The sequence below is a fragment of the Saccopteryx bilineata genome, chromosome 3, assembly GCF_036850765.1.
Source record: "Saccopteryx bilineata isolate mSacBil1 chromosome 3, mSacBil1_pri_phased_curated, whole genome shotgun sequence".
NCBI lineage: Eukaryota > Metazoa > Chordata > Mammalia > Chiroptera > Emballonuridae > Saccopteryx > Saccopteryx bilineata.
The window spans coordinates 155,683,811-155,695,858 of NC_089492.1; the positions used below are offsets into that span (position 1 = coordinate 155,683,811).

The 12,048-nt window shown below is 35.6% G+C and overlaps 1 protein-coding gene across 2 annotated transcripts in view; it reads right to left on the reverse strand.

The window, feature by feature from the left end:
- The window catches only part of MRPS9 (mitochondrial ribosomal protein S9), a 64,554-nt gene that overhangs the window by 4,849 nt on the left and 47,657 nt on the right, over positions 1-12,048 (reverse strand). For both annotated transcript variants that reach the window (XM_066267868.1, XM_066267867.1), the window contains 4 exons: positions 6,291-6,376; positions 5,383-5,458; positions 2,988-3,156; positions 1,957-2,065 (listed from right to left, as the gene is read on the reverse strand). In XM_066267868.1, coding sequence (XP_066123965.1) covers positions 1,957-2,065; positions 2,988-3,156; positions 5,383-5,458; positions 6,291-6,376 — 440 coding nt within the window. The remainder of the gene's footprint in view (positions 1-1,956; positions 2,066-2,987; positions 3,157-5,382; positions 5,459-6,290; positions 6,377-12,048) is intronic.

Sequence of the window (12,048 nt, forward strand, 5' to 3'; positions counted from 1 at the left end):
GATCTGTTGTTGCTTGTGTAAAAGCAGTCTAGAGAAAGGTCCCTGGGAAGATGAGTAAGCAGTTCAATCGACTTTCAGTCATTTTAGAGATCGTCTAGTTCAACTCTGTCTCACCTATTAGAAGTGACCTTTAAGCATCTTGGCTGAAGTCACACCGCTAGGAAACAGCTAGAATCAAGTTCATCCAACTTTTAGTTTAGTAGTCTTCCTACTGGTCATCATTACCTCAGTGCTGCACTATAAGCTCCCGAGCTGCCCCTGCAAGAGGAAAGGCAGTCCATGGCTAGTATGGCTGCCAAAATTCTACAGCCACTTACATGGTGAGATGGTTGACCTGCCCACTGCCAGCAAAGTCAACCGTAGGTTTCCTGATCGGACAGAAAGCTTCTGAATGACAGAAATCAGATCTTAAATAGCAATGATGCCTTCATGATATCGAGAACAAAACTGGACTCACAAATAATCCTTATTAAATGAATGCAAAATAAAGAATAAGTTCTAAGAATATATTTTAATTGTGAGATCAAGCCAAAATTGAGACTTTGTATAAAATCATCACAGTTATATCCAAAAACAAGTTAACAGGCAAGTATCAGTCAAATGCCATTCCTCTTAGCGGTCCCCAATGCTGAAGTTATGGGGCACTCTGGCGATGACGGCAGAATTAGTTCATATTAAGTGGAGTTAGAGTGGACTACTTCTGGATACACACACGCGCGCGCGCGCGCGCGCGCACACGCACACAAATAAAATAAACATGCATTTCATGAAGTAAACTACTCTGTCCAGGTGCTCACACTACTTACCAGGCCCTCTTCCCCTTACACAAGCCCTGGGAACAGAGTTTTACCCTACTGATCTTTTTTTGTTGTTGTTGGTCTTGATATTATTTTTTTTTTAATAATTTTATTTTTTTAATGGGGTGACATCTATAAATCAGGATACATATATTCAAAGATAACAAGTCCAGGTTATCTTGTCGTTCAATTATGTTGCATACCCATCACCCAAAGTCAGATTGTCCTCTGTCATCTTCTATCTAGTTTTTTTGTGCCCCTCCCCCTCCCCCTTTCCCTCTCCTTTTGCTCCCTCCCCCCGTAACCACCACACTCTTATCAATGTCTCTTAGTTTCACTTTTATGTCCCACCTAGGTACTACTGATCTTAAAACCACTGCATAGCAGCAAACAGGAGGAGGATTAGGAAGGAGGAGCTAATCATGTACAACTTGTTACTTGTGGGTAACAACAGTAAATAGGGGAAAAGTAGTAACTGTCTCAAGAAGAGGCCTTTGCATGGGACTCCCAGAGAGACTGAGATGAGTCTTAAAGGATTTGAATTGTAACACTTGTTAATCACCCAGGGGACTCACATCTGTTATCACATGAGATACAAAGTTCAAAAGATAAAACTGCCACAATTAACTCCAAGAACTAACCAAAGCCTTATTAGCTCTTACTTTAAGGCATCAATGGCAGGCTCAGGCAGCTCGGTATAGATCTAATCAATTTCCTCTGAGGAGGAAAAGCTCTGAAGAGACAGCAGACTTTTTCTAATTTTGAAGGCTGGTTTTTTTAAAATTATTGTTTTGTGTGTGTCCACCCCTATACTAGGGAGACAGTGCAGACTGACTCTTCTTACATGTTGGCAGTCTGTATTTCTAAACACATATACCCGAAATACTCAAATTCCAGCAGGATGTGATGAAAAGAGGAAGAAGATTCAATTGATGAGGGCATTTTAGAAATGCTTTTTAAAAACCTGGAAAACTATGTAAAAAAGAGTAATAGCTTCCTTCTAGCTAGTTTGATCAATTTAATCATTGGTAAAGACAAACATATTGGTAAAGATAACTACAATAAAAAAACACAAGCCCTGATGAACTGATCACAATGTATAATGAAGTGTATTTTTTAAAAAACAAAAAGCAGAAGCAGAAGCAGAAGCAGTGCTGACCTGTCCTGAGTCACGGGGAAGTAGAGCAGGTAATCCATCCCATTGACTTGTATTCCGCCACTCCCGCACTCATAAACAACTGCTTCTGCTTTGGCACTCTTTCTTTTACCTTAAAAGTATAAAAATCTCTTTAGTAAAATAAAAACTAAAAGACTAGGGCTTTGAGACATTAACGATGCATTAAAATTCTTTTCTATATAACAATATATAGCTAGTATGCAGGAAAGTTCTAGGACTACTGCAAATCAAACAAAAATAAAGCAAGTAAACTATACCACAATCAGTGTAATAAAGATCACAAGGTAATTTTGTTCTTCAATCCCATTTGAAGAACACTACAATGATTTTTAAATTAATTTTCACAGTCATTCATATTTATATTACCCTTTAAAAAAAATCAACCCATTTACATAGCATTTTTATATTCAACAGGAATATATCTAATTATATAATTTGAAAAGTATGATAAAATATAATTGATAGAAATGAAAGCAATACTCAGGAAATGTCAATTTCTCTGACAAACAGCTCTGAAAACGACAAAGCAACCATGTTAAATTTTTAAGACTTGCAGATACATTATTTAATACATTAATTTAAAAAAGTTACACCATGTCAAATGTCTTTGCATACCTACAGGGAAAATGTGAGGGCCTTAAGTTTTCATGTTTTATAGTCTTAGCATCTAACACACAAATTCACTGAGCATTCTCATTTTCTCTAAGAAACCTTTATTACAAATATTGCATCAACCAGCTGCAAATGTAAAAATTAAAAGGTTAACATAAATATGTGAAAATAAAAAGGCCTATTATGATTGTGTAGGAATGGGTCTACATTTTTTTCTTGGGATAGTAATAAGGTTTTGCTTTTAAAAATTTCAATAGAATTTTTAAAATGAGGAAATCCAATGTAGCAGCAATAGCAAAAATAAACCAGTCGAATCAATACCATAGAGTAGAGGTAAATAAAAATAATTGTCGTTTCTCAATCGTCATGGAATTTACTTTTTCTCCACGGAATGTCATTACCGTGGCTTGTACTGAAGGCCCTTCCCTGCTTGTCATGCTGCACAGGCTCGATCAGCTGCTTGTTTGACTGAACGGTGACACTCCTGCGAAATCTCTGTACAAATTCTTCACCAGTGGCACCACCCGGCACCGCCAACAACCTTTCCAGCAGCTGGATGAACTGCACGTACTGCAGACAATAAAAATTCATTAGGAGAGGTAAGAGTAATTGCATTTGCTAAATTTTTTCTATTTTTATAGACTCAATCTTCCCAGTGTTGCTGTTCTTGATGAATTTTGACAGGCTGACACTTCTGCACCTTCACGCTGCGTCTGAAATCGCGTGCAGATGCAGCACTTGCCCCGTGGATCTCTGGTGCTCAATCTTTTTTTTCAAAAAACAAAGAGATCTATCAATCAAAGAAAAGTCAATTCCTTCATATTTCCACAACATGAGATTGAGATTTAAATTCATTAAAAAAAATTATTTAGATGATCTTCGAGTGTAATTTTCCTCTTTTATTTAGAGGAACTTCATAAATAATTTCCAGAAAGTTATATATAGTAAAATGGAAAAAATGGAAGAGTTTGATTCTGAGGCAATGTACCTCTTAAATTATATTTCATAATACATTTGGCAAATATATCTTTTAGCTTTTCAAACTGTGTTACTTTAATGTTTATGATTTCTTTTAAAACTGAACAATCAAGCTATTTAAAAATTCAAGAGATACTTGACTTAAAGGGCAACCTCTTGAAATAAATTATCCTTGCTACTCTGTGTATTTTTTTTAATAGTTCTTGAACATGTGATTAGAAAGTAAACAACTTGGTATTAACCCCTTAAAATTAGAAGCCAGAATAATCATTCTAAAGTGTTTATGCAGAAGGAAACAACTAATACTTGAGATCTTTAGTTAATATGAAGTTTAAAACTCAATTTTTTATAATCTTATTTATGTTTTTGCCAACCCTAAAAGTCACACTCGCCTTTGTTACCATTGCCTTTAGTGTGAAAAGCTGCCATTAATAACTCAAAATATATATAAATCTCACAGTAAGATAGAAAGGACTCTTCAATTCAATTCCTACTCACTCCAGTAAAGAAGAAACTTTCTAAGCAAGGGTGAAAGATTTAGCCACCTCTGGTACCAGCCTGATAATGCTCCACGCCTCCTGCTCCCCAGAACAGGATTATACGCTTTGTTTCCAGCTATTCTCTCAATTTCACAGCACACAGCGTGACTGCTGGTGAACCTACCAAGGGGTGGCTACAGGTATGACACAGCCTTGCTTGTGAACTAAGCAGTTTAAGAAGTCACGCACCACCCCTGCCTCCCTTAGCTTGATACCAGACTTCAGCTCCAGGATTTCTTCTATAGCCTGTACCCCGAAAGTATGTAAGACATAGGAGCATACATATACATGCACACCTGTAATAATTAAGTCTTTGGGATGTTTTCAAAATGAAAAGACATCCACTGCATTATAAAATTCAAAACAGCCAGAAAACAGAGGAAACAAGGAAATGGCATGTTCAATGAAGAGGCAAAGGGAGATTTTTCAGTTGGATCCAAACGTGGCAGTTCGGGTATTGGAAACTGACTCCCAGACCTGTCACACACTCACCAAATGCCTCGCGCACCTCGGTTAGGCAAAATTGCAACTTTCCAAGTCATTAATTTATCCAATACGTTAAATGAGAAATAGGGCAATTTCAGTACATGCCTTAAAATCTACATGGTGGCAAGGTACTGACAATGTTAGCCACTGTGAGGAAAGAAAAAAACTCTCCGAACAATTTTGAAATTAATATACACTGAAATCTTTCAAAAATAATCTAAATTTAGAATATCAAAGTACTTAAAACATCAAATTTCTTATGACACTAGCATATATTAGAAATACTTAACAAAGTGGGAACATAACTGAGACCTACAGCAGGGTTCACACAAGAGGATGTAACATTCCCCTGGGGAGCTTGCTAAAAAACACTGATTCCTGGTGACACTCCTAGAAGTTCCATCTGAATCTTAAGATTGCACTTTGTAACCAGCACTCCCAGTGACTCTGACACAGGTGGTTCTGCAGATTCAGATACTGCACACACGAAAGCCAAAAAGCAGTAAATCGGATGAAGGTCTAACCAGGTGCTACACTCCTCTCCCTAACCTGTAACAGCTGCTTCCACTTCCCCAGGATGACTAGCAGAGAACACGAGGGCACACACATAAGGAGGTCTAGAGACTAGGCAGGTCACATCCTCCCATTGCAGAAATCAACTATAAATATGTTTTAAAAAGTAAAATTTTCTCAGCAACAACGGGTTCTGAGAAATTTTCTATTAGAATCCTAAAGGCAGTAATTGCATTGTTATGGCACAGGTCCCCTTGAATTAAAAAGATTAATTACTCACATCTTGATCTGACAGTTTTTCCACTAACATTTCTTCTAGTTCCTCCTTAATCAGCCATCTGCTGCCAATCAAGTCCCTGTTAAAATATCAGTTTCTCTTTTAAATTAACCATGCAATTAGAGTTATAGCACAAAAGATCCCACGTGCAGTTGCAATTCTTGATTAGTAAGCAAATTTTTGTATATAGCTGTAAAATTTCATCCAAGTAAACTTTTTTCGGATATAACATTTCATTTCCTTAATCTACTCTAGAAAAGATACCCAATCTAGCAAATGTTTTGTTTGAAGAGTTAATATGCCATTGTGGAATTCATTTGATATTAAAAGGCACCAGATTTCTTAAAAATTAAAATTTCACTGTTTTTCACAATTTACTTCCAAGGAGATGTTATAAATGCAGAGTTAATCTGTCAATGGGCTAAAGTGATAATCAAGTCCCAATACAAGGCTAGGCATAGTACTTAAAACTCAAACAAGGTATTCTCAAAGATGTGTGTAAAATATGTGAATAACCAGGTTGAAATTTAAAACTGGTTGCTCAGGATGATGAACTATCACTATTTGCTAAATAAAAGCACAAACCTTGAAATACTAAAATAAAATAAAATAAAATAATAAAAGTATGTAAAACTGAAGTGTATAGCTATATACACACAAATTCTGAGGACATCATACTCAAATATAGTTATTAATCATTTAATATATAAATATGAAATGAAGTAACAAAATAATAACCTTAATATTTACTCTCAAAAAACCATCTATTATGTTAACCTCTAACTTTAATGATTAATGCTGAAATACTGAATCAATTTTTAGGTTTAAGGTATACTTTAAAAACACCAGTGATAAGTGGTATGTTTTTAGTTCAAATTTTTCATCTATTTGAATACATGAAAAAAACTTACTTGGTTTTAGCTTTTTCTGAAAATAGATCTTTGGCTTGCAACTGATTTTTATGTTTTTCTACATTGAGCAGCTTTCCATATGTGTCCTGTGGCAAATAAAATACACACACTAAAATAAGAGGTGGTACATTATTATTTCTACTTTAAATTTTCTTTGTATACCTTTTCCTTTGAAAGTCACCTCCTCAAATAATCTAACTGTATAGCAAGTAATACTGAAAATGTTTTCTAATAATACTATTTCTCATTAAAACTCAATAATGGGAGAGTAATTTCAATGAGAATTTAGTATAATGCTTACATTAACTGATTTTTAAATAATTCTATAAAAAACTCCATGAGGTTAGTAAAAACAAAACAAAGCTATATATATATAATATTTTTTTTAATTTATTTTTTTTAAGTGAGAGGAGGGGAGATATTGAGAAAGAGTCCCATATGTGCCCTGACGGGATCCACCAGCTGATGCTCAAATCAACCGAGCTATTTTTTGCCCCTGAGACTGACAGACCAACCGAGCTATCCTCAGCGCCAAGGTGATGCTCAAACCAATCGAGCCACTGGCTGCGAGAGGGAAGAGAGAAAGAAGGGGGAGAGAAAGGGGAAGAGAAGCAGTCATGCTTCTCTTATGTGCCCTGAGTGGGGATGGAACCCCAAGACCCAAACACTGGGTGGATACGGGATGCTCTATCCACTGAGCCAATTGGCCAAGGCCCTAATATATTTCCATAATATTTAAGTCCTCAGCATTCAGTTTATATTTTAGAAAGTTTTCTATTATATTTCTTTTTCAGTATCTGATTTCTTTTGTTAATTTACTTCCTAACAAAATTTGTGAATGTATGACACCTGTTAGATTGTAATTCAAATGGGAAATTTGTCATTTTGTTAGAACTTGGCAATAAAGGTTATCAATGAAATACACTTTCCAGGAAATGCATTCACTACAAATAGAATAATGCAACTGCCTCCCAATTTTTTTTGTCTGAGCAAACTTAAGTATGTGAAGACTCACATCCGATGTGAGTATTCATTTATAATTTACATATAATTTACCATATGAATAACTAATGAACAAATAGGCATTTTCAAAGGATGAGTTAGACATGATACAAATGACTTTTATTTTTTTGCTAACCATGACATCTTCCAGTGCCATTAGCTAATGTTGGAAGACACAACTTGTTATTGATGAAGATGTTCATCCATATCTCAGTCTTAATTAATCATTTCAAATTCGAGGGGCAATTTCTTATGGGTTCTGATTAGATTCGATTCCCATACGAACATGGCCTATCACCATGTTGCTAACACAGAGCTTGTCCTAACAGAAGTGTCCCTTTGCCACTGTCTTTGCGCTTATCAGAGCTTTCATTTTATTATTATCTTCATTCTGTAACCTCTTTTCAGGAATCCATTTCTCACATGGAGAAAAAATGTTGAAAAAATAAAAGAAAGCAAGAAAGATGTAAATGATGAGTCTCTACTCAACAGGCTGAGTGGTAAGGATGTGAACATCCATTTCTCGTGGCTGGGGAGACTCAGAAGAGCATGTTTTGCTCTGTTTTTCAACAGGGTTAGTAGAATTGACCGCTGAGCAGAGACAAAGAGAAGCAGCATCAGTCAGAAGCTATAAAACGAGCTGAGCTATGGATTCTCACAGTGGACACGAGTATTGCCAACAATCTGACACAATCACTAGTTCAGGAACTGTAAAGGTATGTTCCCAAGGCAGCAGCAGCATCCATACCTAAAACTGGTCAGAGATGCAGATTTGCAGGCCCTATGATCAGTTTTAATGAAGACCTCAAAGAGATGAGCAGTCTTTGGATTTACACACTAGACTACGGAGAGCCTCATTCAGTGTGATAGCAAAAGGACAAATTAAGTTAATTTGATTCTATAGTCCTTATTAAGGACAATGGTCTCTACAACAAAATACCCAGAGTACAAATTCATCATTTGTAGCAGCAGCAGCAGCAGAATGTGTGTGACAATTTAAAACAAATAACTGTCATCCCTGAAGAAACCAAGAACTATTGTGAACCATCCACATATAAAACATACCTGCTGTTAAACTTAAAATAAAAATTTTAAACTTGTCTCCCAAGAACTGGTAAGCCTCATTTGACCGTGTGTGGTGAGGGTACTTCTGACTCATTTCTGAAGGCTCAGAGAGTGGGCTATAACCCCCACTGAATAGTGCATCAGAAAAATTTCTAGGCACCTGTTTTGAGAAAGCAATTCTCAAGTGTTCTGAACAGGTAAAATAAAGGAAAAACCCACAAAATGAATCCTCCCCCTCTCCCACTTCTTTGAGTTGGGCAGACACAGTGCAAAAAGCATCGCATGGTGCACTGGACCCCAGCCAGATGCTACGTAGGGGACGCTGGTACGAGGATGACACCAGTAAGGTTCTGACTGCATAAGTCAGAGACACTGTGTCTTTCAAATCTAAAATAAAAATCCAAGGTAACACTAACAACAGTGATAAGATACCCACCCCTGCTTGTTGGGATCTATTTAATTTTCTGGAATGATCAAGTGAACTAAAATAAAAATAATCTACTTCACAGGTAAATTTCAAGTCAAAGTTTGGGCTGCTAAATTAATCCATCATTTTCCAGTGACTTTTGAGCAATTTTAACTTTAATTCCATATCTTTCTTAAAATTTTCTTTCACTAACTATTACTGTTCAGTATTATATTTAGCTCAATAATATATAAATATCGCAAGCAAAATAATCAGAAAAAATGCAGTATATAAGAATACCCATAAAAAGTACATGAGTACATGTCAAATTTTAAACATGGTAAATCCTATTCATTTATGACAATGTTAACACTTTGATGGTTGTAATCCATCAAATTAAATAATGCTTATTAAGCCACCCCTAAACTTCTTTAAATAGCAAAATACGTTTATGTAAACTACTTAGTACAGTGCTGACCTGTACTAATGGTTAAGAAATGATAGCAGGGGTGAGGCATGGCATTCAAGAGTGTAATAATCGAGAAAATTTTATTGGTGCACCATTTCTATGTTTTTCTACATAATAAAACCACTCTTGAGATTATATCTTGGTTAGAAACAACAGTTCTCTGAAATGTAGCTTCTATAGCTTCCACTCCCTGAAGAGATATGTACTAATTTACATTAAAAAATCCTTGAGGGTATAAAATATGCCAGGAACTGTCAACATCACAGATTATCAGTGGTAGTTTCTGGTATATTGTTAAATTTCCACTTAATTTTTAAGGGACACTGGAGAATTAGTATGACCCATCTACATTAAGTTTGTATACTATATTTAATAGTGTAATTTTCAAAGATGACAGGAATAACCCAGATGTGAAATGCTGAATCATTAATCACAGCCATGATTAATATTTCATAAAATCAAAGTGAGCCTATCCACCCTTGTGTCATCAGATTTCCATAATGTATGAGTCAAATTTAGAAGGCACCTAATTTGAAAATACCAGATGCTCAGGTTGCAGAGAAGAAATGCTGAAACTAAATCCTTCCAAGAGCATGAGCAATATGATTTTTGATCTAAAAATCTGACTTTACTCTTCTAAAATCTGTTTTGGTTATATTAATCATGTAGAAATTCCAATTTTAGGAAAGGCACACAAATAATATTTCTTGGGAGAGTAGTATATGAAAAGTCAACTGTATTTTGATATACAAACATACAATAACATACTACTAATAATTATCTTACACACTAGATCAAAAACAGAAAATACACTTAAAAATATGTATTTGCTTTTTAAAAAAGAATCACAGAAAATCAACTTCCTGAATAACATTCTTCTCAATTTTTTGGCCACTGGCATATACAAAATCAAATGAAACACATGTAAATATAATTCATGTATCATGGTTTCTGCTACTTACCTAAAGTTTCAAGTGACATACTCCTATTGCAGACCCTTGTAAAAACAACATGCTATGTGTGTTTGCACACCACATAATGCTAGTAATAAGCATCAGAGAAATGGTCTCCTAGAGAGGACACACAGAAAATACTCTGGGAAAGTGCACACCCACGAGTAAGTATATACAAGTATTACAAGTATATATGCAAATGCTTGTAACTCAGATACTATATGTTTTTACTACTCAAAGAAATGCTCCACTATATATTATAACAATTATACCAATATAAAAGTAATCTGATCACCCGACCTGTGGTGGTGCAGTGGATCAAGTATCAACCTGGAACGCTGAGGCTGCCTATTCAAAACCCCTAGCCTGTCCAGTCAAGGAACATGCCAGAAGCAACTATGAGTTGATGCTTCCTGCTCCTTCCTACACCCCCCACCTTTTTCCCTCTCTCTCTCTAAAATCAATAAATCAGTTTTAAAATTTTTCTTACTTGTTACATGCAAGATATACAATGGTGACTATTCTTATGTGAGGAAAACGTATTAAAGATACTTCTGGAACAAATTCTATTACTAAATTAATTCCTGAATTAACTTCTCCTGTCAAGAAAAAACTTAAAACAGCATGAGATGTGTCAGCATTAGTATGTAGATTTCTAAAAATAAGCACTTTACATAGTTGTGGTTATTTCACAATACCTCACTGTGAGAAGGGTCACTATTTTAATCCCACTTTAACAGAGAAAAGCACTACATCAAGAGTTTTAAATATTCACCACAACGTTACAAAGAAGATGTGAAGGAAGTCAGAACTCTGTGGCTCTCAAGTCTCCAGGACCTATGCTTTCCCAGGTCTGGGATCCGCACTAATGAGCCACCTGCCTCCCTGGGGCTGCTCTTCTGCCTATGAACACAGTCATGGAAGGTCACTTACATCATTTAAAACAATCGAGAATTTCTAAACAAGCCAGGAGCTTCTTTCAAAAGGCAGATCAATCCTATTTATGCATAAGTTATCAGAATTAGAATTTTAATTTTTTTTTAATTTAGCAAAGTAGTTTAAGTACATAATGGTATACTTATTCCCTGACTTCATACATTTTTTGGTAAAAAATGTCATCTCTGGCCAGTAATTCTTCAACTTATAAAGATACTTTGAAAATCCTCCATTATTTACTATAAAACTCGTCCTAAAATATGAGATTTCTCTAAGATGCTAAATTATTATTATCACTGCAGTTTGCAGAGCCAACTTCAACTTAAAAATTGGGGAGGGGAGCTTACATGAAATTTTAATGAACACTTAATGTACTTAATGACTTATAGCGTTTTTAATATGCTAGTGAGATTTTTTAAAAAGGCATCTGGGTAGAAAGGGTTCCGTGATCCAGTACGTTTGAGCAGCAGTGGGTTAATGCAATGGGTTTCTTTACTGAGGGACTTCAGAGATTTTTATTTTATTTATTATTATTATTATTTAAGTGAGAGAATGGGAGGTAGATTCCAGCATGTGCCCTGAACCAGGCTCCACCAGCAACCCCATTTGGGGCTGATGCTCTGCCCATCTGGGACCATGTTTGCAACCGAGCTATTTTTAGCGCCTGAGGCAGAGCCTCCACAGAGCCATCCTCAGTGCCTGTTGCAGCATTCCCAAAATAAATTTCAAAGACCCTTTCTTGAAGAATATTTTACATTGTGTTCCTCAGAAAGCACTTTAGAAAAAGGCTGCATTATAGATATGCCTTGACTTCATGTTTACAAAAGGGCTCCCATTTCAGAGTAAAATAATCACCTCCCTTGAATTTCAATAACTTTCAACTTATTTTACATGAGTGAATTTAAAAAATTTCAGAAATGTATATAT